We start from the raw sequence: 27581 nt of genomic DNA, 5'->3' as shown, positions 1-27581 counted from the left end.
ATTATCTAGATAAAATATCTAGATAAGTTATCACTTAAAAATCAACATGCATAAACCATCTTGGAATTTAAAAGAATAAATGGGACAAATATTCCCTGAACAGTCAAAATCTCCACAGCATTTTAAAGTAAAGAAATAATAATTTTCCTGAATTAGGAATGAAAAATAATTGAAACTAATGCTCCAGTCTAATTTCATTAAAGTCTGGAAAGACTTTGTATTGAGTAGAAGCAAGAGAACATTGTACACAGCCATAATAAGATTATGTGAAGATCAAATGTGATGGACTTGGCTCTTTTCAACAATGAGGTGATCCAAGGCAACTTGTGATAGAAAGTGCCATCTGCATCCAAAGACAAAAATATGGAGACTGAATGTGGTTCAAAGCATATTTTCACTTTTTTATTAGTTTGACTGTTTTTCTTTTCCTTGTGTTTTTTTCTATCACCTTTTGATCTGATTTTTTTTGTGCAGCATGACAAACATGAAAATAGTTATTAGAGCTGCACGTTTAACCTATATTGGACTGCCTGCTATCTACAGAATACAAGGTTTTGCAAAGGTGAATGATGAAAACTATTTAAAAAACAAAAAGTTACACAAAAAAAACCATACACCCTTTTTGTAGTGGCAAAGAAGTGGAAACTGAGTGGATGCCCATCAGTTGGGGAATGGCTGAATAAGTTATGGTGTATGAATGTTATGCAATGTTATTCTTCTACAAGAAATAATTAGCAGGGTGATTTCAGAAAAGCCTAGAGAGACTTACATAAACTAATGGTAAGTGAAATGAGTAGAACCAAGAGAACAATGTATACCACAAGATTATGTGATGATCAGTTCTGATGGACATAACTCTGAGGTGATTCAGGCCAATTCCAATGAACTTGTGATGGAGAGAGCCATCTGCATCCAGAGAGAGGAATATGGGGATTGAATATGGATCATAACACACTATTTTCATCTTACTTGTTGTTATTAGCTTGCTTTTTTTCTTTCTCATTTTTTTTCCTTTTTCATCTGATCTTTCCTATGCAGCACGATAAGTGTGGAAATATATATAGAAGAATTATTCATATTCAATCTATATTAGATTACTTGTCTAGGGCAGGGAGATAAATTTAGAACTTAAGATTTTGCAAGAGTGATTACTGAAAGTATTTTAGCATGTATTTTGAAAATAAAAATTATTTTAAAAAAATTTTTAAGCTACAAAAAACCTTTTTTAAAAAGAAAAGAAATTTATGCTCCCATAAAGTTACAAGCTACTAACTATGTAATGACGAAGGCTCTTTCTTTCATAATCTTTGAATGTTCGGTGGAAAGATGCAATGTTTTTGTCAAATCTCTCTGAGTATCTTCCCAAAAATTCTCTTACATCTTCAATTGTTTTCAGGGTAAAGGAATTTGATGAAGTTGAAGATTCTTCTGTAAAGAAAACAAGAGATAAGCATAACCAAACATTCTGATTGTCCCTGGGGTCTTTCAATCATTTCCACATCTGGAAATGGACATCCCAGGAACATCCAGGTACAAGTCATGAGTTCATATTTGGCCTCAGACACTTACCAGCTGTGTGACTCTGCTCAAGTCACTAAATCCCAAGTGCCTTCAAAAAATACAAAAAAAAAAAAAAAAAAAAAAAAGGGAAAGAAAGAAAAACCACTTCCTGGGGAGGATCTTTTTTTTTAATTGTATAATAGTAGGGTCAATAAAGGTCCATGTTAAAAGCTTACTTTATATTGTGTATTCAAAAGATTGGCCCAGTAAAGCAATAAAGTCAGCTCCAGACTACACTAGCAAATGAAAAAAAGGCCACTCTCATCTGGTTTATCCTGTTAATCTAGTAACTAAAATGAAAAATGTAATAGTAATATACAAATAAAATACTGTCCTGCTACCTAGATATCAATAGCTAAGTCAATTTTTCCAGATCAAAATCATTTACATTCATTAAAACAATGAAGTTTTAGAAGCAAATGATCTATAAGAAAAAGGCCAAAAAAAAATGTTGCTTGAACATAGGATTCAAAGATGAAATCCAAAGATTATGCCAACCAATAGATCTTAGACCGACTATTCTATTCCTAAAGATATTTAGTTTACACTGATTTTGTATTTTTTAATTCCCACAAATTTTCCAAATGAGATTATATAATAATGTAAAATTATTTTGATGATTTAAAAAAATATTATCACCAAACATTTAACATTTTACAGGTTTCAAAACAATTGTTTATGCATAATCTCACATAAACATCACAATTATATCAATGAAGTATCCTTAAATTCATTTTCCAGATTAAGAAAGCTGGCTTAATTCCAATAGACTTGTGATAGAGAGAGCCATCTGCATCCAGAAAGAAGTGGGGATTGAGTATCAATGTATTTTCACATAGTATTTTCACCTTTATTGTTGTTTGCTTGCTTGTTTGTTTTTCTTTTTTTTTCTTTTTGATCTGATTGTAGAAATATATTTAACAAATTACACACAATTAACCTATACTGGATTATTTGGTGTCTAGGGGAGGAGAAGAAAGGAGGGAGAAAATTTTGCAATGCAATGTTTTGCAAGGATGAATGTTAAAAATTATCTTTGCATGTATTTTGAAAATAAAAAGCTTTTATTAAACTTTCTTTAAAAATGCATTACCCACAGTCACATGATTACTTAGTACCTGAATGAAGAACTCTAACCAAGAGCTCCTGGTCCAGTGCTCTTTCTTCTACACAATCCTTGGAAGATTTAACCTTTTACTTTTACTTAAATACAATTTCATATAATCACTATGTGTGTCTGTCTGTATGTGTATATATATAAAAAATTCAACACAAAGCATACAATGAAAAAGTTCTCTAAAAATACCTGTGCTCTCCTTTTTTTCCAATGGATGAGCTATACACAGTATACTAAAACTTTCTTCTTTTTCATTGTAGAAAGTTTCTTCAAAGAGAACAGGCACTGAGAGTGGGTAGGCAAAACCAGTTCCTAATTTAATTCTGTTTCCTTGAATAAAAATCTCCTGAAATTAGAAAATAATAATTGATTACAAAACTTCTACCTAATGTTCTTCCCATTACCCCATGCCAAATGTCTCACTTTAAAACGCCAACATTGTGCTTTTCCTCCATACAGGTTTGAATATAACAGGTTAAATATTTTTTTCTTAATTGCAATCCTCTTCCCCAAAGATGACACTACAGTTATGACACTGTTCTTTTTTTAAAGAGAAGTGGAAGAGAAGACTAAACTATTTGTTAAAGGTGGAAAAAAAACCTTTCTTTACCTTTTAGAAAAACAAAGACAAGACTAAAAAAAAGAGAGAGAGAGAGAGACTGATTCTATTTCAATGAGATAATTGATCAATATTTTGATCTAAACAAAACTAACAACCCTGCATATGGCCTCTATCCATATTGTATAGGTACCAGTTTTCCTTAGGGCAAAACTTTTCCTGAAAAGAAGCTCAATGCAACAAAATGCCCAGTTTCCTTAGATCAGTTTATGTCTAGGTGCTCACTCAAGGCCTTTTTAATGGGGAGGATCATATCAAACTTCTTACTTATATAAAAAGAAGTAAGTCATTCCAGCACATGCTTCGAAAAATCTGTGATCTCACTGACATATGTTAAGTGCTTGCTTACCCAAAATGGCCAAACGTTACACGAAAGTCAGTGTGTTCCAACAGAGAGCACTGAATTCCAAGTTAGAAGACCCTTACCACTTACTCCCTCGGTGATCTTAGGTGAATCCCATTACTCCTCCAAACCCCCAGTTTCTTTAGATATAACGTGAGGGAGTAGGTTGAGATGGCCTCTAAGGTCCCATAGCTCTAAGTCTATAATCCTATGATTCATACCAAGAGCATGCATGGTCACTGCCAGAAAAAAAATGTGCAAAGCTTTCTCCTGAAGCTTCCCTGACCGAAAGAAACAACTGTATAACGATTCAGGCTCTGAGTGGGATCTGAAGGACAGAAGCGGCACCTTACATGGAGATAGCTATGTGCAAAGTCTTGAGACAAGTTCTTTCACCCAAAATTTCTCTGCAATCAGCTGATCACAGTAATTAAAATTCCACCACAGAATCATTCATTTCAGTCTTACAAGTTTCTTTGATCTCTAAGAATTCCCTATGAAAACATGGATACTACTAAATTGGGAGTTACCCTAAACTGAGCCTCCAAAACCTCAGAGCCAGCTCAAAAAAAGGTCTTGCAAGAAAGAAGAAGATAAAGGGGAGGGATGCTCTTTCTCAAGAACAAGAAGTACTAAAAAGGAAGATCAGAAAACAAATAGAAACTTTCCTGACCTCAGGTTGACACCTAAAAATAGAGCCTTCACACAGGCCCAGGAGCAACACAATTATGTGAAAGATACAAAGAAACACTGATTCACCACACAAAATACTTAAGTCAGTCTTGGCTTCCTACAGTGACAAGACTGGGCAATAAGGGGACAAAAATATTAGTAAGACAATCTTCACTAAAAACTGTGACAAGGAAGGTAAAGACCTCCTTCTGAAGACAGATGTGTCCAAAGCTATCAGTCAATAATAACATTACACCTATTCAACATGTAAAGGACTGCTTGCCATCTAGGGGAGGGGGTGGAGGGAGGGAGGGGAAAAATCAGAACAGAAGTGAATGCAAGGGATAATGCTGTAAAAAATTACCCTGGCATGGGTTCTATCAATAAAAAGTTATTAAAAAAATAATAATAACATTACAAAGCTGACAACTTTGTACCTCGGGCCACACTACTCTCTCCCCCTCCCCCAAGCCTCTGAATCCTTCTTTCTCTTCCAAGTAAAGTGAACGCTCAATGATATGGAGCTGCAACTTCAAGTCATCCTTCTAACACCTTTAATATTTCCCAAGGTACTTACATATGTTGATGTAAAAATATAATCATATCCATATAAAGCTGCTTCAATTAATGTCATTTTGCAATTGTTAATAAATTATTATTAAATCCCCACTGCAACACACACTTCTCCATCTTCAGAAGTCCCCTATCTCTTGGTCACAATCTTAAGCGTGGAATGTGTCTTGCACATATTTTTATACCCTTAACAGCATGATTGCTACATAAAACAGGTACTCACTAAATTTCTATGGAACTCTCCTGTGCTGTATTATTTGCCTATCAGGTAATCATGAAATTAATTAATGATGGTAGATCATATATGTCTATTTTACTCAACAAATTCTCTAGCTACAAAATCTAATTTTGCAAGTGATCAGCAATACCACAGGAGTAAGGTTAAGAAGTCTTCTAACTCTATCTAATACAGGTTTGGCAGCAGTGAGCTACCTCACTAGCCAGATCCTTGCTGAGAGCCCTCTAGTATGTATCCTCACAAATTCCCTTCCTCAGCCCACTACCCTTACCCTCAATCCAGAAGTTGGGCTTCATCCTTCACTCAAATAAGCATAAAGAAATAAAATGCCTCTTTGTATTTTCTATCACCCTGCCATGCTCTCCCTCTCTCATACAGACACCTTCTCTTCCCAATGTCCTACTGGTTGAATTATGAAAAAATAGGGTACCTTTCCATTTAAGGTCTGAAAACTTTCTCCCACTGGTTTCAAGACATAGGAGTCAAACTGACAGGTAGACTGTGTGTTGCTTGATAGGCTTCCTTTGCAGGGTACTAAAACCTAGAAGAACAATCAATTAAGAAGATTAATGTGATACTCAAAACATCATCAAAAACAAACAATAAGTGTTTTAATTTTATTACAATGATATTTTTTTTAGGCCAGCCCAATTAAATTTGGCTTTTGAATCTTGCTGTTACAAAAGGGAAAAAACCAATCAGAGGACAACTGATAACAAAAGAAATCCCCTCCTATTTCTGGAGAAAGAATGACTTCCTATCACTAGGGCATTCACCAGGCCCCTAGAAAGGGGAAAGGACACTTTCTCTTCTTTGCTCAGAAGACAAAATGGTTTCTTGTTGATACTAAAACTAGAGATTTTTGGTGCTAACTGTAAAATTTCCCCATGCCTAAAACAATTCAACCAAGCACTAATAGCTAGAAGGGCTTTATAGAGCATTTAAGCATAGAAGGGCTATATATGTATATATGGGCTTATAATTTTCATACTAATCAATACGTGCAATGATTATACTATTTAGATTTGTGGGAGCTTCCCTACTTTCCAGGAGATCCTGACTAGGAAGCTGAGATCAAAGCTGACATATTAAAGCGGAAGTGATCAATGAGATCCCTGACATGCTAACAATCCCCATGTTACGTTGCCACCAAAGGAAGTCAAACCAGGTCCCTCACTCCTGTTCCTACCATGTTAATGCTGCTTCTGTGTCCCAGCAACAATTACAAGGCTCAATGACTCCAACAAGCTGGAAACTATTAACAAAAGATCCAAGGATGCCTGTGCTGTTGCCCAGCCATTTGTGATTTTCACACTTAAAAAACCCTACTCCTGTCATAAGCAAGTGAATTCTCCTCTTTAAGAAGGTTGGTTTTGCTTGCAAGCTATTTCCCTCACTTTGAAGTTAAACTTATTATGTACATAAGAATTACATATGTTTGGGATACACTGAGGGAAGACTCTCATAAGGATGTAGCTTTGACCTATACCCTAACTATGACTTGAGGTGTTGCAATAATAAGTTATGCTATAGCTAAAATACTGCAGGCATTTGATTGTCTTTAATACCCCTTCAGTTTCCCACCACCTCTTAATTGGCATTTAAGTATTTTTTTTAAAAGCAATTTATTCTTTTGTTTCTGGGATAGATTTCCCTGTTTAAAGTATAAGCCTGGACTTCCCAAGCAAATATAGACACTTCTGTCTTATTTAATCTTGTGTTCTGCATTTTATGCATCTGATGAGGTGCAAATGATGAAGTGCCAGAACAGAAAGAGATCCCCTAAAAGCAATGGGATCCTGTTGGCCTGTTGCAGGCTTTGAGGAAAAAATTCGCAAACCCCAATAAATACAGACAGCACAAGGTTTGTGGCAAAAGGATGGGTTTATTTGCACTAAGAAACCAGCTTGCTAAAGCAGACTTCTTAGTAGGCAAGGAATTTAGCAATATATAGGTTACACTGAGAAGAAAATATCTTCAGCAGTGGGAAAGATCCTGTTAGAATTGTAATGCCGGAGAAACTGAGCAAAATAGAGATTAAAGAGTATTTAATAGTTTATTAAATGGAGATATATACTGGGATCAAATTGGATCCATGGTTTGGTCCCAGGGCTAAATGAGACTATCATCTCCAAGAATCCAGCAGAGTTCTCAATGACATCTATACACGTGGCTCAGATGCAGAGGGTAGACTGAGGCAGGGGCAGAGTCAGGGTGCTAAAAGCAGGAACAGGATTCTGACAGGATGGGGTGAGTCTCCAGAGAGGGATGACCTAATGGGGGGAAGAATCCTGGAAATGGGGAGAGGCATCTTGATAAGAGGGTATCTGATATTCAGATAGCTTGGGATGGGGAGAGGCATTCTGATATTCTAAAACATAAGATCTTTTATCCTTATAAAGTATTCTAACAAAGAAGGAGGGGAGGTTTTGCAGAACTGAGAAGCAGGGACGGAGTCAGGCCAATAAAAGAGAAATGTGGCATAAAAGGATTTCTGCTGAAGATTCTAGGTTCAGAGTTGTCTTTTATTAACCTTCTGAGGCTTGGAGCTTCAATTCAATTCAAAATTGAAGGATTACTTAATTGGGAGTTTGAGCCATTCAATGTTGATTATACCCCAGATCTAGATTTCCCAATAGAAAAGAGATTATTTATCTTGGGATTTTCCCTTAAAGACAGAAAGGTGTGCCCCTCCCAAGAAGCTGCTAGAGTTTAAGACTCAGGAATTCTTCCCCAAAGGAGCTCGAAGTTTCAGGACATCCCTCCCAAAGCTTAAAGGGGACATAATTTACATCACATCCAGAAAGGACTATGAAGACAATGTGGATCACAACATAGTATTTTAACCTTTTGTTTCTATTGTTAATGTTTGTTCGGTTTTTTTCCCTCTCATTTTTTCTTTATATGATTTTTCTTATGCAACATGATAAATGTGGAAATAAATTTAGAAGAATTACATATGTTTAACCTATATTGGATTATTTGCTATTTAGAGGGGAATGGGAGAAGGGAGGGAAAAAAATATGGAGGTTTTCAAGAATGAATGTTGATAAGTTTCAATTGATAAATGACGGACAAAAGCAGCTACACCCAAAGAAAGAACACTGGGAAACGAATGTGAACTATCTGCATTTTTGTTTTTCTTCCCGGGTTATTTATACCTTCTGAATCCAATTCTCCCTATGCAACAAGAGAACGGTTCGGTTCTGCAAACATACATTGTATCTAGGATATACTGCAACATATCCAACATATAAAGGACTGCTTGCCATCTAGGGGAGGGGGTGGAGGGAGGGAGGGGGAAAAAAAATCGGAAAAGAAACGAGTGCAAGGGATAATTTTGTCAATATAAAGTAATCATTAAATAAAAAATTTAAAAAAAAAAAGAATGAATGTTGAAAACTATTTTTTCATGTATTTTGGAAAATAAAATATTATTAAAAAAGAAATAAAAAATTTTATCAAAATGATGGGGGAACTCTGAAGCTGTCCTCTGACTTTGGCCTTGAATGTTGTGCCAAAGTTCCATTTTGAGGTCCTGACCTAGTTTCCCCATTGTCCTATTTAGTTATTCTGCCTCAGGTTATAACCTTTCCCTCTTAATGTTTGAGATAAAGGTTTTATATATTTAGGTTATAGACATTCTTTCTTAATGTTTGACAAGATAAAGGTTTATCCATTTCAGATGTTATTAGAATATCAGTACCCTCTCTCCATTGTGTCATCCTAGGGGCCTCCCCCCTACATTAAGTACCCCCATTATGTCATTGTTCTTGTTATTCTATAAAAGGTTGCTGTCCCAATACTGGGGACTGGACTCTGAGATGATAGTTTCGACCAACCGTGATCCTTTGCTCCCAGTATCTCTCTCCATTTAATAAACTATAGAATTGGACTCTAATCTCTTGTCTTGTTCAGTTTCTTCGGTATTACAAGGAGAAAAGATGAAAAAAATGTGCCTCCCTCCTTTCACTGTAAAAGTGGGTTTGTCTTATTCTGAAAGAAGCCCATGAATGATACCAGAGCAATACCAGGACATGCAAGTAAAGTGGAAATGATGGGGGGAATCCTGAAGCTGTCCTCTGACTTTGGGGGAACACTTGAGAAATTCTCTTTGAACTCTTGAGAAGCTCTTCCCTGCAAAAGACCTGCCCCAGGGAATCAAGATAAGTAGCTTTGAAGAGGGAACCCCAAAACTGAAAATCCTTAAAGGAGAAAACCTCCTTCAACTCTGCCTCAGTAAGGGAATTCCACCCCAAGCACAGTTTCATCTTTGTTATCTGTGTGGGGTCAGCTCAGTCCTGAAAGAAATTATTTGTCATTATTGATTAATAATGTGACCATCACAAAGTAAGGATGCAACTTCAGGACAGGTTCCCTTCTTCCAAACCTCTCATCAATTTCCCAGAGTAGCTTTCTATTTCACTTAAAATAAATCTTGATAGTTCCACATCAGTAAACAGAATTCTCCTTTTTTGACTGGTGAAGAGAAGTACTATCAACTTCCAAATATATTCCATGACACTGTTTTTTTTAAAAGACATAAATAATGATTTTATGGCTACTCTTAAATGACTAATAGAGCCCTTCACAACTCTTTAGGACAAGTCTAGAAGAACTTATTCTATTAACAATAAAATCAAAGAACTTAATTTTTAGTGCTAATTCTATTTTGTATATCCATAATGTATTCTTTTCACAAATTATCTTAAATCAGAAACAGTACAATGATTCTGAAGAAGGGACCTCGAAACTCCAAAACTCCTTGAAGAACAAATTCTCCATGAATCCTGCCATTGTGGGGACCCTGCCCAAGGGTAAGCAGCTTCATTCTGTTGTCTGAGTGGGGCTGGTTGAGTTTAGAGCTGGAGATTCCAATCCTATTCAATTTAAGATTTTCTATTCAATTCCAAGTGGGGCTAGTTAGCTCAAACTGAAAAGAGCCAACTTGGAACTCCATCCCCTAACTCAGCCCCATGGAGCAGAGCTTGCTTGTAGCCAAAGCTCCTATTATAAAAGAGCCAATTTTAAACTCATTTCTTTGCAGAGATCCTAACATGCCACGCCATGCTAGGCTATGCTATGCTATGCCAAGAAAACCTGCCCACTGGAATAATATTCTTTTCCAGTGCTACCTTCTCTTTATCCTCACCTATTTCCCTAACAAGACTTTATGCCTCTCTTGTCAGGATTTCTCTAAAGAAACTTTACTCCCCAATGCCAACAATAAATCTTTTTTATCAGTTTAGTTTTTTCAGGTCAGTAAATTCCTTTACAAAGAATCTAATCTCTGCTCCGCCAGAAGGAGGTTCCCACAACTCCCTAGTCCTACGCCAAATCCCAAGGGGGTATAGGGGAGCCATATCTCTCCAATTGGTTCCTTGAACCTCAAACATGCCACTAGACCTTATCCTTTAATTCCCTGACTACCAGAAACCCTAATCTCATTTTGGTTCTCTAAATCTAGACCTTTGGTGCCCTGACAAAAGGGAACCCCAAAAGCTAGACCTCATCAATTCTATATTTTATATGCGAAATTTTATATAAGAAATGTACCTTTTTTTAAAGATATGCTAATATAATTATATCTTTCCTAATACTTCTGAGAAGGAAATCACTTTGGTTTCAAGTTACATTTAGGGGATAACTGTTAGGCTCCTTATGAAGAAAAAAAAAAAGAAACCTAAAATTATATAATAAGCCTCATTCAGCTTCACTGAGCTAGATGAAGAAGGCAAGAGGCCAACATGTGACAAAAGAAATAAGTTTTTAAGTCAAAGAAGGGAAGGGACCATTATATTTGGGGCAAAAGGAGATATAATTATGACCACAGCACTTACCAATATCTTAATTGTGCTACCACCATGTGTTGTTATCTCTTTCTCTAACATACTGAAGCAATGAATAGAAATCTGATATTTCCTACTAATATTTGTTGTCAATGATAAAAATCTGAGTTTTCAAGCGAAAATTTTAATTTTGGAAAACTTGTACGCTACACCATAAGTTTTACAGCTTCCTAATTCTTAAAAGTTTTCTGATGAGATTCATAGTAATATTAATAAAAGTAACTTTCTGATATTGTACAATAAAATTTGTCAACATTTTATTTGTAAGATCTGTAAGACTCAATGAATTAATATTTTCCAAATGACCAAGGGATGATGTTATAAAAATGTTAACACAGTATTACACTAAGTTCAATGATATGATTTCAGATTTTGAAATTGCAGCTAATCATTAAAAAACTACTTGTCAACTTTTGATGTAATATTAAAGAAAAATATTATCTGAAAAGGCTATTAAAAGGAAATATTTTTCCTTCTCCAACTATAAATCTCTATAAGATTTTTTTCACATACTTCAATCAAAACACTATTATCACAACAGATGAAATGTAGAAGCAAATACGAAAATCCAACTCTTCTACTGAACTCCACATTTAAGAAATTTGCAAAGATGCAAAATCATGTGACTTTTTTCGTTAAATTATTTTTCTATTTTTTTGCATTGAAATGGGTTATTTATGCTCATAAATGGGTTTATCAACATTTTTTAATTTTATGTTTTAATTTCTAATAAGGTAAATATTCATGAACGCTCACAAAAACAAGTTATTTGGACTCCTCAGTTATTTTTAAGAGTGTAAAGGGGTCCTAAAACTGAAAAGTTTGAGAATCCTGGCCTGTATCCACATAAAACCAGGGGAAGGAAGGAAAGGAGGGAGGGAGAAAGGAGGGAGGAACCCTTTAACATCCTTCAGATCTTTACTGATAATAGGTTGTAGCATATTCATATCTATCCACATTCCTCTACTGCCCAGGGTGCCTGAAACTAATTATTCAATTTATTGTAAGACTTACAGGCATATATAAATTGTTTTTTTTTAAAATTTTTATTTAATAATTACTTTATATGGACAGAATCCATGCCAGGGTAATTTTTTTTTTTTTACAACATTATCCTTTGCACTCGTTTCTGTTCCAATTTTTTTCCCCTCCCTCCCTCCACCCCCTCCCCTAGATGGCAAGCAGTCCTTTATATGTTGGATATGTTGCAGTATATCCTAGATACAATATATGTTTGCAGAACCGAACAGTTCTCTTGTTGCATAGGGAGAATTGGATTCAGAAGGTATAAATATCCCGGGAAGAAAAACAAAAAAGGCATATATAAATTGAAGATTACTGATGGTTTAAAAAAGAGGAAGGAAGGAATCTATACTAATACACCATTTATGGAACTGTAAAATATTTCAACCATTCTTAAAATCAATTTGAAATTATGCTAATAAATTGACTAAGATGTCCAGGCCTCTGACCCTGAGAATCCACTAATAGGTATATAACCCAAAGAGGCCCCTTATGTTGCAAAATATTGTAGCAGCTCTTTTGGTAAAAACAAAAAACACAATAAACAAAATAGATGCCTATAAATCAGGGAGTGATTAAATAAAGGATGATATATGAACATAGTGGCATCTTACAATGTCATAAAAAATTAGAAATATGAATACAGAAAAACACAGGAAGAAAAATGAAATGAATTAAAGTAAAATAGTCAGGAAAACAAACACTTCTACACCAACAAAAACCAACACTAATCACTATATAATGACAAATGAGTTTGACCTAGAAGAATGTCATCCACAGCCTTCACTCCTCCTCAATCAAGTATTGCTAAATGAAGCTAGAGAAAATCATGAAATTACACTGAGTAGATGTATTACAAATTTATATCACAATGGGGCTCTCTGCATCAAGGCAATCCTTTTATACTTCCCTACCCACTTCCCTCTCCACTCCTCTCCTCAGCTGAACATCTTGCCATCAGCCTCTTCTACCCTCTTCATTTCACATCCCTCTGCTGCCTTCCTTCAATACCATCTTTAACTCACAAGAAGTGTCCCTTCTTGCCAAAACTCTGCATAGATAATATACATACAATCCCAATCCAGCCCCAAAGACTGAGGAAGAAGAGCAGACTACTCCTGATATCCCTAGTCTTTCATTCCTACTGGCTACACACCAGCAGCCTATAAGAACTTCCATGTCTCCTCCAAACTCAGAAATTCTACTAGATCCCTTCATCCCCAACAGTATTTCCCTATATATCTCCTTCTTTTCCTGGCTAGCCTCCTGGCTAACATCATCTACAGTAATAAGTGCCTCCACTTTATTCCTCTCACTTTTGATTTTTATCAACCTGGCTTTTGATTTTTATCATTCAATTAAAAACACATTCTCTCTAAAGTTACTCTCTCTCTCTTAATGATCTCTTAGTTTCATATGGACTTTTCTCATTCTTCATGCTTTCCATCATATCCTCTTCTTAATAATATTCTCTCTCTAGGTTTTGATGACTCTCTACTTCTGGTTCTCCTACCTCTGACCAATTTTTCTCAGTGTCCTTTGCTGATTATAACTGCTAACCAGCTTGAGGTTGTGCCTCAAGGTTCCGTTCTCTACTTTTTCTATTTAAACTTGGTGATTCTTTTTTTTTATTATTGCTTGCTTGCATTTTGTTTCCTTTCTCATTTTTTTCCTTCTTGGTCTGATTTTTCTTGCAATAACTGTGGAAATATGTATAGAAGAATTACACGTTTAACATATGTTGGATTACTTGCTGTATGGGGAGGGGGTAGAAGAGAGAAAAAATTTTGGAACACAAGGTTTTGCATGGGTGAATGTTGAAAATTATCTATGCATATGTTTTGAAAAGAAAAAGCTTCAATAAAAAAAATTTTAATAAACTTAGTGATATCATCATAGATTCAGTTACCTTTAATCAGATGGTTGTCAGATCTATGCATCCAATCCTAATCACTCTCCCGACTTCCAGTCTCCCATCTAGAATTTCTATTTCACATATTGTATTATATGTCCTTAAGATATTAAATTCAACATGTTCAAAAGTAAATTTATCTCTCATTTCAAATTCTCTCCTCTCCCTACCTTCCCTATTACTCTAGGATACCATCATCTTCCAGATTGCCCCAAGTTCAAAACATAGGTGTCAATCAACTCTTCACTTTCTTACCCCACCCTATCCAACAATAACTCCTATTTCATAGCTTTGAGGGCACAGTTCCTAATTACCTTCCAGAATGGCTCATCAATTCATAACTCTATACACAGTGCATTAATGCATGTGTTCTACCATAGTCCTAGCACCTATCATTTTCTTTTAGTCAACTTCATCAATTAGGTGGCTGAGAGGCAAAATCTCAGAATTGTTTTAATTTGCTTTTCTCTAATTATTAGTGAGTTAGACCATTGTTTCATATAGCTTTTATTAGCATTCCTCTGAAAATTCTCTGTTCATATGCCTTAGCCAATTCATCAGTTAAGGAATAGCTCTTAGTATACATTTTGGTCCATCTTTGTTTCATTATATCATGTTCATAATCTATTACACTGATTGACCTATTTCTTACCCAATATTATGTTATTTTGATGATTATTGCTTTTGTAGTATAGAATGAAATCCAATATTATTAGCCTTTTTTCTTATCCATTTTTTTCTTCGGGTCCATTGAGAGTGTTTGTCCTTTTAGTCCTCCAGATGAATTTTGTTATTTTTTCCCCCTGGCTCTATAAAATAATCTTTGGTAGTTTGGCACTAAAAAGGCAAGTTAATTTAGATAGTATAGTTTTTTTTTTTAATGACTCAAGCTAAACATGAGTTAGTAATATTTCTCCAATTTCTTGGATGTCTTTATTTGTATAAATAACATTTTGTAATTATGTTAACATAGTTCCTATTTATTGACAGGAAGACCATGTACTTTATATGCTATAAAGTAATTTTACATCCAATTTCTTAATCTTTCTCTTCCTACTATATTTTATTGATAATATACAAAATTGGGTATTTCTAGAATTTATGTTATGTACTGCAATTTCCAAGGAGTTTGTTGCTTAAGTAAACTTTTTGTACCTATTGTGCCAATCTGTTAATTCTATTTTCAATTCTTTCTTTTGCATTTGAGCATTTAGCTCATTCTTTTGCAGCTTTCTCCAGCACTCTCACATTATTTTTGGCTGTTAAGAAAAAAAAATAAATCACCTTTCTATTTACCACTTCTAGGAATTCTAGCTGAACCTATGCCCAAGCTCTTGCAGGAGGCTTTGCATTGTTCTGAGGCTTGATGCAATGCAATGAATAAGATCTATAGGACCCTCATCAACTATACAGAATCTCTCTTCAACCTGGACTCTGTTAGAGCTTCTCTATCACAATGGCAAGCATCTTTGAAGAGCAACTAAAGGGCAGTATGGATTAAGTGCTAGACGTGGAGTCAGGAAGACCTAAGTTCAAATACAGTTCACACACTTGTTAGTTATGTGACCCAGAAAAATCATTTAACTTAACCTCTGTTTGCTCTACAGCTGTTCTCAACTGTAAAATAAGGATAATAATAGCACTTACCTCCTGGGATTGTTGTGAGGATCAAATGAGATAATATTTACAATGATGTCATCACAGTGCCTGGCAGAGAATAGGCACTAATTAAATGCTAACTAATATTATTATGAGCATTCATCTCCTTTTTTTATCCCTCACCTAATGTTTATGATCAGAAGTTTATTGAACAGGGTTATTTTTTCTATCTTCCAAGGAATCTTGAATGATTTTTATGTATAAGTGGAACATACCTTGATATAAAAGGACCTGCAAAATGTCTTTTATGGTAATTAAATGTTTTTCCATATTCAAACAATAAGAACATCTTTCAGTTAATTAAGAAATGGTAAGGATATTTATTATCACTTACAAAAACCTACCTGTTCTACATTAATATCCTCATCAAAGAGAGACTTCAATTCATGTATAGATGACTCTCAAAATACAAACGGGAGAGACATATAGATCTGTAATTATTAAAATTTTCACTATTTTGTCTTTTATCATTTTATTAATGAGACCTTACATTAATTATAATACTAAAATCTGAAGCTTTACATTAATAAGAATTTGAGCTTTTTAATACTCCTTTGGTATTTTCTCATTCAGATAACTTGTACCTCTTAATTGATTTGCTTCTAAAACAGGTATTTTTAAAATTCACAATTCATTCTAGGTGTTTTTTCCATCTTAGTCCTCTTTATTTTTTAATTATTTCCTTATCTAAGTGCTCTTGGAGCTACAATGTTGGGATTCAAGTGTGGTATTTTCAATATTTTTAAAGGTGAAACTAATCTATTGTTGCATTTTCAAATCTTTTCCATTTTCCTTTTTTTTTTTTTTTTTTAGTAGTCTTCCTTCCATTTTCATTCTTAAGTGCCCTTGGAATGACCAATTATCCATTCTATAAAGGGAATTAACACAAACCAAAAATCATTTACCTAATGAGTAATAAGTCAAAAGATAAGAAGTTTTCCAAAAAAAAGAACTGTAAATTGTCAAAATATGAAAAATAATTTCAAATAACAGAAAGAAATATGAATCAAAACACTCAAATTCTACCTCACATGCAGCAAAATAGGAAGAGCAAATGGATAGGAACATTAAAGGTTGAGTAGGCAATAGGAAGTTAGTCATACTAAAACCCTCTTGGCAGGGCTGTAAATTGGTACAATAATCCAGAAAATATCTAAGATTATGCCAAAGGAAAAAAGTGTCTAAGATGATACAAAGATCCAAGTACTAAGTATATATCCCAAGGAAATAAAAAAAACTAATGGTAGTTTGCACATATGGTTAGTTGGTTGCTTTCATAAAGGAATAAGACCAAAATGATATCACTATGTTGGGTTCAAGGTACAATATATCCAATTGTGGCTGATCAGAAAAATATGAAGTAAAAAGACTATCACAAGTTGGGTAAAAATAGTCCATATCATTTGGAGTGAGATTTCTCTAAACTGTCCTGCCTCGTATTTCCTTTGAGCTACTACAGTTTTGCTTTGCTTACAAAGTGCAGCTGCTTCTCTGATGTAGACATGCCATACTAAGTGGACCTGTGCCAGTGTCTTCCATGTCCCATAATCAATTCCCAAGTTTTACAGAGAGACCTTGAGTGTCCTTCTATTTCTTCTTCTGACCTCCATATAAGAGGTTGCTTTGTGTAAATTCTCCAGAAAAAAGTCTTTTCGATATATATACACTTGACATTCAAACAACACGATCAGTCCATTACACTGTACTCTCTGCAGTAGAGAAAGGATCTAAAATGTCCAGTATCTTATAGTGCCAGGTGATCTTCAGAATCTTCCTAAGACAATTTTAAATAGAAACAATTCAGTTTTCCTGCCATGGCTCTGTAGACCTTCAGTCCAGGAGACATCTAATGACTATTCTCTCACACACTTTGTTTAGGAACTTCCCAAACACTGATCTAGAGCTGACAATGTGTGTGTAAACCTCAATATTCATGTGGACATTCCTGGCAAGTACTCTACCAAGGTAACTGAACTGATCCACAGCATTCCAAACATCACCATTTGTTGTAACCAGTGGTTCCACATATGGATGGCGTGGAGCTGACTGGTGGAGAACCTTAGTATTAATGTAAAGCCATTTTTTAAATAGCTTTTTATTTACAAGTTAAATGCATGGGTAATTTTACAGCACTGAAAATTGCCAACCTTTTGTTCCAATTTTTCCCCTCCTTCCCCCCACCCTCTCCCCTAGATGGCAGGTTGACCAATACATGTTAAATATGTTAAAGTATAAATTAAATATAATATAAGTACACATGTCTTAACAGTTATTTTGCTGTACAGAAAGAATCAGACTCTGAAATAGTGTATATTTAGCTTGTGAAAGAAATCAAAAATGCAGGCAGACAAAAATATAGGGATTGGGAATTCTATGTAATGGTTCACAGTCATCTCCCAGAGTTCTTTCGCTGGTTCATCTCATTGTTGAAGAGGGCCACGTCCATTATAAGTGATCATCATATAGTGTTGTTGTTGAAGTATATAATGATCTCCTGGTCCTGCTCATTTCACTCAGCATCAGTTCATCTAAGTCTCTCCAGGACTTTCTGAAATCATCCTGCTGGTCATTTCTTACCGAACAATAATATTCCTTAACATTCATATACCACAATTTATTCAGCCATTCTCCAATTGATGGGCATCCACTCAGTTTCCAGTTTCTGGCCACTATGAAAAAGGCTGCCACAAACATTCGTGCATATACACGTCCCTCTCCCTTCTTTTAAGATTTTTTTGAGATATAAGCCCACTAATAACACTGCTGGATCAAAGAGTATGCACAGTTTGATAACTTTTTGAGCATAGTTCCAAATTGTTCTTCAGAATGGCTGGATGTATTCACAGTTCCACCAATAATGTATTAGTGTTGTCGGGCCAAAATTAACAAGTTGCAAAGAATCAATCCATACTTTATAGAATATTCTCTAGTACACCACTATAGCTATTTCTATAATGCTATACAGCACTGTGAGTACTCAATACTCAGAGGTTGCTCCGGATACAACAATCTGCAAAATACACTATCATCTGCAAACAAAGTCAAGTACCAATTGGCCCTCTATTTAAAGCCTTTGTTTTTAGTCTTTTCAAGTTAAATATCAAGTTATTTGCAGTAGCTGACCTTGATGACATTTTTGCCCTCATTGAAGGCACCTGACAAGACTGATGAAAATATCACACTAAAAAGCATGGGAGCAAGCATAGTCTTGCTTCATTCCATTACTGAAATACTGTATATAATGCTGGACACAACCAATATGACAGCTGTTTTGCTGAACTTTTAAAAAAATGTTCATATTAAAAGGGAGTCTTTCTGTGTAGGAATAGGACATATTTTTTTTAATTGACAGATATATAAAAACAAAAATTTTAAAAAGTTAATATACCCTTAAAGTTACCTATCACAGTGAAATCATATAGTATTTTCAGAGAACTTACAAAGAACCAAGACCCAATAAACAAACTAAAATAATCTGTGTCCAAAAATGATTTATAAAGTTTTAATGTAGATATTCTTGAAAGAGACCACTCAAATATACCATATAATCTTTGTTTTGGTCTGGATATATGATTTCATTGATCTACATAACTTATCATCATGAAACTACTCTTATCAATGAAGAATAGGCAACTTCACTCCAATTTATAGTTGTACTAGTAGTTTTGGACACCAAGCAGTTAACTGACTTCAGCAGGTTCACAGAACTGGCTTGTGGCAAAAACTGAACCGGAACTCAGCTATTACTGACTTGAGGATAGCTCTTTATTTACCACATCAGGCTGCTCCTCTACACAATACTGATAAATAGATATAACATACAAAAAGTGTAATCAGAAAAAGTTCTCAAGAAGTAGTTAGAGTAGAGCTAAACCTTAAAGAAGTTAAGAAGTCTGAGAGGAAGAAAAGAAAGAGTAAACTCTAGGAACAAAAGAAAGCTTATGTGAATACACAGAAGTATAGCATGGAATACTGAATTCTGGGAACAACTAGTGATGTATTTTAGCTGAAACACAATGTGTGAAAAGAAATAATAATAAATAAATCTGGAAAGAGAATTTACAACCAAATTGTGGAGAGCCCAAAAGGCTAAGCTGAAAAATGTATTTTATCTTACTAGCAATAGGGAGCCATTGTAGATTTCTGATAGGGAAATGTCATAATCAGAGTAAAGGATGGTTATAAATGGTTATAAATCTGAGTAACCAAGAAGCGTTACCCTCAAAATAAAAAGAAAAGTATAGAAGAGGAGCAAATAAAAGGGAAAAATGTGAGTTCAAAGTTGGTCATTCAAGCTAGAGATGCTGATGGGACATCCAATTGGCTATGTCCAAAAAAAGGCTAGAATTCAAGAGACAGAAGCCATGACAAAAGAGAAGATCCAAGCCCTCACCTTAAAAAGAGCCCAGTTTTATAGATTAGGTAAGACCTTGAAACAAGTAGATATTTTATATAGTTTAAAACTTTGACCATTTGATATCCAATAAAAGTCATAACAAAAAAAAAAAAGTTCAGAAATCTCAGCTTATCAACTGTTTCTCATTAAATATCTTTTGCCTAACTAATGATAGAGCCTTATTAAAATACATAATTTCAAAATAATAAAATGAGAAAGTTTGTCCAAAAATAGTTATGACATTTTCCCCTTTTATGTTAATAGTTCTTTGCTTTTGATTCAGTAAAGTGTTAAATACCTTTCTTAGAAATGCACATGTATTTATTCCACAAAAGTTTACAGAAAGCTAACTGCATATATAACAGTGCTTGATACATGGCAGACAACAGAGAAATATAAAACTTATCTTTAAGAATTTACAATCTAGCTAGAATAAGACAAACATCTATATAAATAGTTTAACAATAACAAAACACACAAAAGTTTTCAAAAAGCCCCATGATTAAGGACCAAATAAATAGAACTCATAATACTAGAGTGCAAAAGAAGGAGAAACCAATACAAAGTTGAGAGAAAGCTTCATCAAAGTAGAATAACATTTCAATTTTTTTTTCCATTTGTCAAATAATTTAGAGGTCCCTAAATTCAAAATGCTTTGGTTTACTGACTTCTTCAAAAGAAACTCTTTCTTAAATCTAAAGTATTAATAATTTCATAGTTATAAATTCAAACAGAAAAACTAAGACAATCCATATACTTACAATACCATGGACTTCAGCAACTCTGCGGCAAAGATCAGGACGCTTCTTTTGAATTGCCAGATAAAAAGGATTTTTCATGAGATCTTCATCATATAAAGCCATATGGACTTCTGATATTCCAAAAATGAGTTTTCTAAAATAGAGTGGAAAAAAAAAAGTGTTGCAGACAGCTTGATTCCACACTTAAAAAAATATATATATGTGAAATCATCCATCATCTCATATTTCAAACTTAACAGGATTCAACTTGAGAGATATGCCAAATACAAACTAGAATACAATTAACCCATCCAAAAAAACCCCTTTTATTGACTAGAACTATAAATTCTATTAAGTATCTCATTAAATTGCAAGTCATTGCTAAAAGTGCTTTCAGAAAGTACCTATCTAATTTCTTTTTAATCTACTTTATGCCTGAATTAATTTCAAATGTCCATGACTCAAAAAAGATATCTTCTTGACTTTATGAAAATTTATGAAAGTCCACCCACAATAAATTAATATAACTTTATGAAGATATGTCAAAAATTGTGGAGGAATTACAGGAAAAAGGTATAATTAGCACATTGCAAGTTGACAATTATCATTTAGAAAAGAAAAGAGTTTAAAATTTACACAGCAAATTCTGAACACACTATTTTTTTAGTGCCCAATCAGGCCAAACATAGCTGTTGCAATTTTTAGGTCATTTCCTGAACTGAACATTTTTATCTACTAAAGTATATATTCCACAATGATTTTAATATTCAAAACAAAAAATTTGATAGACCTAAAAGTGGATGGCTCAGCTATAATCTCCTTATACAAATGGGTTACATTTTTTGATGGCTTAAGATAAAATACCTGAAGAGTTTGAAACTCATTGCTAACACCAAAGAACACATGAATGTTTTTTAATCCAAGCCATACAAGTATGATTTAAAATTATTTTGACTAGCTACATAGTCACACTACTTAAGTTTTCAATATGGGATTTATGGCATAATATTTTATATTAGTATAACATTTTAAGACTTGAAGATCATTTTCCTCACAAGAACCCTATTATAAATTAAGGCGTATAACTTTTATCTCCATTTTACAGTTGAGAAACCTAAAGCTAAAAGCTTAAATAATTTGTCCACAGTCACACACATTTACTAAACTAAAGCCAAAGTTAAAAATCCCACTCTCCTATCCCCAAAAAACCAACATTTTTAATACATTACATCAAAACAGCTAATTCAACATTTACTGCCAAGTGCTTTTTAATGATATTTCGGTGCTCTTCCTGATCAAAAACTGATAAAACCGTTATTTATTCATTCATTTATCCAGCTGAGTACCATTGCCTATTTAATGTTGAAGGCAGGAGGCAGGGAATAAAGTAGGTGAATTAAGGTTAACATTAAGATCTCAGAGTAATTAGTAAGCAATGATTAACATAGACAGTTAAACAAAGGAATTAAATAATATCATATCAGAAGGGGTATCACAAGAAAATATGAAAATAAACATCCCTTGAATGATACTCAAGTTGGAATTTCTATTAGAAAACACACAACACATATTCAATACAACAACACATATTTATTGAGTATCAAACTACACCTAACATTACTAGTCTGAGCTAACAAAGTATTGATTTTAATTGGACTTTATAAAAATAGAAGCAAATATAGAGGTATAGTTGCTTAGCTTCCTTATTATGACTCAACATACTGTTGTATATTGAATATATACTATATAAGTTGAATAAAAAAATTTTACTGTACATTTTTCAAATTCAGTTATCTCTTGTTGAGTTTATTATTCTTCTACAATATAAAATAACTCTAATATTCCTCCTGCAATACCTCCAGCTCTACCCCATAACATCTGGTGTCAAGATGAACAGACAATTTTCTCGTGAGTAATTCAGAGTTATCCTGTAAACTGTGTCAATATATATATTTTTTTTATTATAGCTTTTTATTTACAAGTTAAATGCATGGGTAATTTTACAACATTGAAAACTGCCAAACTTGTTCCAATTTTTCCCCTCCTTCCCCCCATTCCCTCCCCCCCATGGCAGGTTGACCAATACATGTTAAATATGTTAAAGTATAATATAAGTATACATGTCTTAACAGTTATTTTGCTGTACAAAAAGAATCAGACTTTGAAATAGTGTACTATTAGCCTGTGAAGGAAATCAAAAATGCAGGCGAACAAAAATAGAGGGATTGGGAATTTTATGTAATGGTTCATAGTCATCTGCCAGAGTTCCTTCGCTGGGTGTAGCTGGTTCAGTTCATTACTGCTCTATTGGAACTGATTTGGTTCATCTCATTGTTGAAGAGGGCCACGTCCATCAGAATTGATCATCATATAGTATTGTTGAAGTATGTAATGATCTCCTGGTCCTGCTCATTTCACTTAGCATCAGTTCATGTAAGTCTCTCCAGGCCTTTCTGAAATCATCCTGCTGGTCATTTCTTACAGAACAATAATATTCCATAATATTCATACACCACAATTTATTCAGCCATTCTCCAATCGATGGGCATCCACTCAATTTCCAGTTTCTGGCCACTACAAAGAGACCTGCCACAAACATTCATGCACACAGTATATGTATTCTTAAGCAAGTTTTCTTGCATATTAATTCTCACAGCACTAACATTGAATTCTGAATATATTAATATATATTTAAAACATTTAAATTTCCATTTTCCAAATATTAACATTTGACAAAATATACTGGTTGGAAAACATTCTAAATTGCAAATCACGCAACTTAATATGGCTGAACAAAAGGAACACAATTCTCCCACATCTACCCCCCCAAAAAAAGAGCTAGATTAGTAAATTCCTTCATCTAAACCAGGACTGCACAAAAACAAGTAGCTATAAACTCCAAACCCAAGAGAGGTACTTCCATTAAAAACCAGCACCAGCCCAGGGGAAATAGACCAGAAGCCTTCTAACCAGGGAAACCTCAAGAAGAAAGAGTAATACCCCATGCCCTGTCCAAGGGAGAGGGAATAAAAACAAGAAGGCCAGGAAGCAGACCGGAAAACCACAGGGGAACTGGAAAACCACAACACTGATCGGCCGTCATAGCTGACTTGTAGGCTACCAATACTGGCATACCTACTGAAAGTATGCTGGGCAGAGCAAGGGAAGTGGAAGGCAGCAGCAAAAATGTAGTCTGACCGCTTCACCCAGAAGGTTCAGAGCCTGACCCTAGAACAAAGCCCCAGATCAGGAACTGAAGCTGAAGGCATGAGTAAACGAAGACTGAACACTACAGAGAATTATTATGGGGCAAGAATAATGCCAGAGAAAAATCCAGAAAAGAGCAACTCAACTGCTTGAGAGCCAAAGAAGAAAAAAAAACTGCTTGACTACATGGACTAAAACAGTAATAAGAAGAAATGAAACAAAAGATAATAAATGAAATGAGTTCCTAGAATTATAAATGCAAAAAAGAATTCTGGAGCAAAGAACTAAAAGGAGAACAGACAGCTTAGAAGAAACATTACCCAAGTAACAAATACCCTGAAATTTAGAATAAACCAACAGAATTCAATTATTTCACAAGACAAGAAACTGGAACAAATTCAAAAGAATAGGGAATGCAAGGGAATTGGGGGATGAGGGTGAGAGTATGTTGGGCATTTGCTATCAGAACCAAGTAAACTGGAAAACAGTTCAAGGAAGAGAAAATATAAATGAATCACCAGACTCCTTGAAAACTGACCAAAAATCCTGGATACTATATTTGAAGAAACAAATAAAAAACTTGGCCAGACCTTTCTGAACCTGAAAACAAAGTGGAAACAAAAAGAATGCACCATTTATCTCCTGAAAGAAATTTCAAAGTAAAAAGTCTATATTGTTATAGTCAAAATCCAGAGCCTAAAAATCAGAAGGGAAAAAAATATTACAAGCAACAGAAAAGAATTGAATTACAGAGAATCTACAATCTGAATTATACAAAACTCTCTACTATAAAGAAGACTATAATGACAAAAGTAACAGCTTAAAGACAAGAATAGTTTACCTATACACTGATGCATTGTTGGTGGAGTTGTGAACGAATCCAACCATTCTGGAGAGCAATCTGGAACTATGCCCAAAAAGTTATCAAACTGTGCATACCCTTTGATCCAGCAGTGCTACTACTGGGCTTATACCCCAAAGAAATACTAAAGAAGGGAAAGGGACCTGTATGTGCCAAAATGTTTGTGGCAGCCCTGTTTGTAGTGGCTAGAAACTGGAAAATGAATGGATGCCCATCAACTGGAGAATGGCTGGGTAAATTGTGGTATATGAATGTTATGGAATATTATTGTTCTGTAAGGAATGACCAGCAGGATGAATACAGAGAAGCTTGGAGAGACTTACATGAACTGATGCTAAGTGAAATGAGCAGAACCAGGAGATCATTATACACTTCGACAACAATATTGTATGAGGATATATTCTGATGGAAGTGGATTTCTTTGACAAAGAGACTTAACTGAGTTTCAATGGATAAATGATGGACAGAAGCAGCTACACCCAAGGAAAGAACACTGGGAAACGAATATGAACTATTTGCATTTTTTATTTTCTTCCTGGGTTATTTTTACCTTCTGAATCCAATTCTCCCTGTACAACAAGAGAACTGTTCGATTCTGCAAACATATCAGTATATGTTTAGATACAGTTATCTAGGATATACTGCAACATATCTAACATATACAGGACTGCTTGCCATCTATGGGAGGGGGTGGAGGGAGAGAGGGGAAAAATTGAAACAGAAGCGAGTGCAAGGGATAATGTTGTAAAAAATTACCCTGGCATGGATTCTGTCAATATAAAGTTATTATTAAATAAAATAAAATTTAAAAAAAACAATAGTTTACCCATTAAGACTGAGCATAATCTTACAAATGAACTTTTAATGGAAATCAAATCAAGAAGCATTTCTTGACTTAGCACCTACTATATGCCAGGCACTGGCTAAGCACTAAAAGAGATATTCAAGCATTTCTGATGAAAAGACCAGAGCTGAGTAGAACATCAGAAATGCAATTGTAAAAGTCAAAATTAGAAAAGTCCACCTCTGGCTATGGTATATATTTGTGGGGCCCATGGTACTGAGGATCCCATGTGGACACAAATCAGCAAACTGCATGAATTTGGGCCTTCATCAACTTGTACACCTGGGTTGAAATCTGCTCTATGAGCTTGGCTACCTTAGTGAGCAGGAAAGAAGATTCTCAGCAGCATATGAAAGTCTACAAATGCCTAACACAGTGTCATATACATAGTAAACACTTTATTAATGTTATTAAGTTGAACTGAATTGAATTCCAAGGTTTTTTACTAGTTATTGAGAGAGATATAAAGCTTAGGTAAGATATGATGCCTTCCCTCATGAAGTAGTCTAGTAAGGGGGAAAAGAAACATACACATTTTCAGTGGTTCACAAAAATCTGAGATGGGTCTTTCTAGTGATGCAGAGCATATTTCATGTATGCTTTAGTAGACAATCTTAAAATGCACAAAACTGAAGAATTTTCAAGTTGGAAGATACTTCAGTAGCCATCTCATCCAACCTATTTCTTAAAAAGTTATTTATGATATATTTGACACAATCTCAAAGAAAAAGGGAAACATATTACATGTAATGGCAGTCCCTTCCATTTTGAAGTGAATAATTTATCACTTAATAGGAAGTTTTTTTTTTCTTATATTAAGCCTAGATATGTTCCTTTGCAATTTCTACTCATTGCTCCTGGTTTTTGCCCCCTTGTGCAAATATTTCTACTCAGAGGGGATGGGCTCAAAGCCCTTCACCATTCCGGTCACCCTATTCTGAATACTCTCTTAATTATCAATATCCTTCATAATTGAACATAGTACTGCAGATATATTAATCCTCTGGTAATTAGTTATTGATAACACAGAGGAACACAGGTCCATGCAGATCTGTATTTCAAGCCTTTGCATCTTGGGTCCAGTTGGCTCTGCAAAACCAGGACCTAAATTGACTGAGTATTCCAGATCTAAGGGTCAGCTCCATTTAGGAGCCAAACATCAGCAACTACACTAAATATTTGAGAAGTACATCATTGATGATAATTTTTAGCCAAAGCAGGAAATACTAAAGCCATCCTCTTCTCTGCCTTCACTTGATAGTTTTTCTAAGGATGGGCTCTCTGTTAAGGTCAGGTTGGTGACTTGATTCTTAAAACTCTTGTCCCCTTACTGCTGGTCTGAGCCATTATGGGACAAGGAAATGAAGGTGATGTGCTGCCTCATAAAGACCTGCTTAATTTAAAAAAAAATCTTTCCAGTTATCAACAAAATGTAAGTAAATGTATGATATCAAAAAAGGACTAAACAATGAAGCATTTATATTCTAATAAGCAAAGAAAAGCCAAACATCTATTTAGAATCCTATTGACTTTATAGTTACTTAAATAACTTAGAGGGGCTAGAAGGTTGTTTTGTTCTGTTACAAAGATCTTTACAAAGGAACTATAAGGGAATGAAAATGAATATATTAAGGAAGAAATGAGGAAGAGGAGAAGGAAATGTATTATTTCTCATAATTGGGGTGCATGAAGAAAAGAACACAAACATGGAATAAGTGTTAAAAAGAACAGGAGGGATTACATTGGTTGAACACACATCTATACACACAAAGATTCTAATGTAACAATAAATTAAACCTAACTGGGAAAGGGGGGGAGGAAGGGGTAAGAGAAAGGGGTATTTCTATTAAGATGGTAGATCATAGAGAGTTTGAAAGTTTGAAAAGAAAAGTCTGAAAACAAGTGACAGTCTGAATGAAGGAAGGAGAGGAAGAGTTATAGAGTAAAAGACCTTCAGTTAAAAATTA

General features: G+C 34.5%; 1 protein-coding gene across 1 annotated transcript in view; it reads right to left on the bottom strand.

Annotated features, from left to right (window-relative positions):
• ANKRD27 (ankyrin repeat domain 27) overlaps positions 1–27581 on the bottom strand; it is a 98347-nt gene that overhangs the window by 56054 nt on the left and 14712 nt on the right. The window contains exons 2-5 of the mRNA XM_051979749.1: positions 20723–20855; positions 5553–5663; positions 2867–3023; positions 1274–1428 (exon numbers count right to left, since the gene is read on the bottom strand). Coding sequence (XP_051835709.1) covers positions 1274–1428; positions 2867–3023; positions 5553–5663; positions 20723–20824 — 525 coding nt within the window. The 5' untranslated portion in view covers positions 20825–20855. The remainder of the gene's footprint in view (positions 1–1273; positions 1429–2866; positions 3024–5552; positions 5664–20722; positions 20856–27581) is intronic.

The sequence above is a fragment of the Antechinus flavipes genome, chromosome 2, assembly GCF_016432865.1.
Source record: "Antechinus flavipes isolate AdamAnt ecotype Samford, QLD, Australia chromosome 2, AdamAnt_v2, whole genome shotgun sequence".
Taxonomy (NCBI): Eukaryota; Metazoa; Chordata; class Mammalia; order Dasyuromorphia; family Dasyuridae; genus Antechinus; species Antechinus flavipes.
Note: the sequence above shows the minus strand (reverse complement) of the source record. Positions and strands in the feature narration are given on the sequence as shown.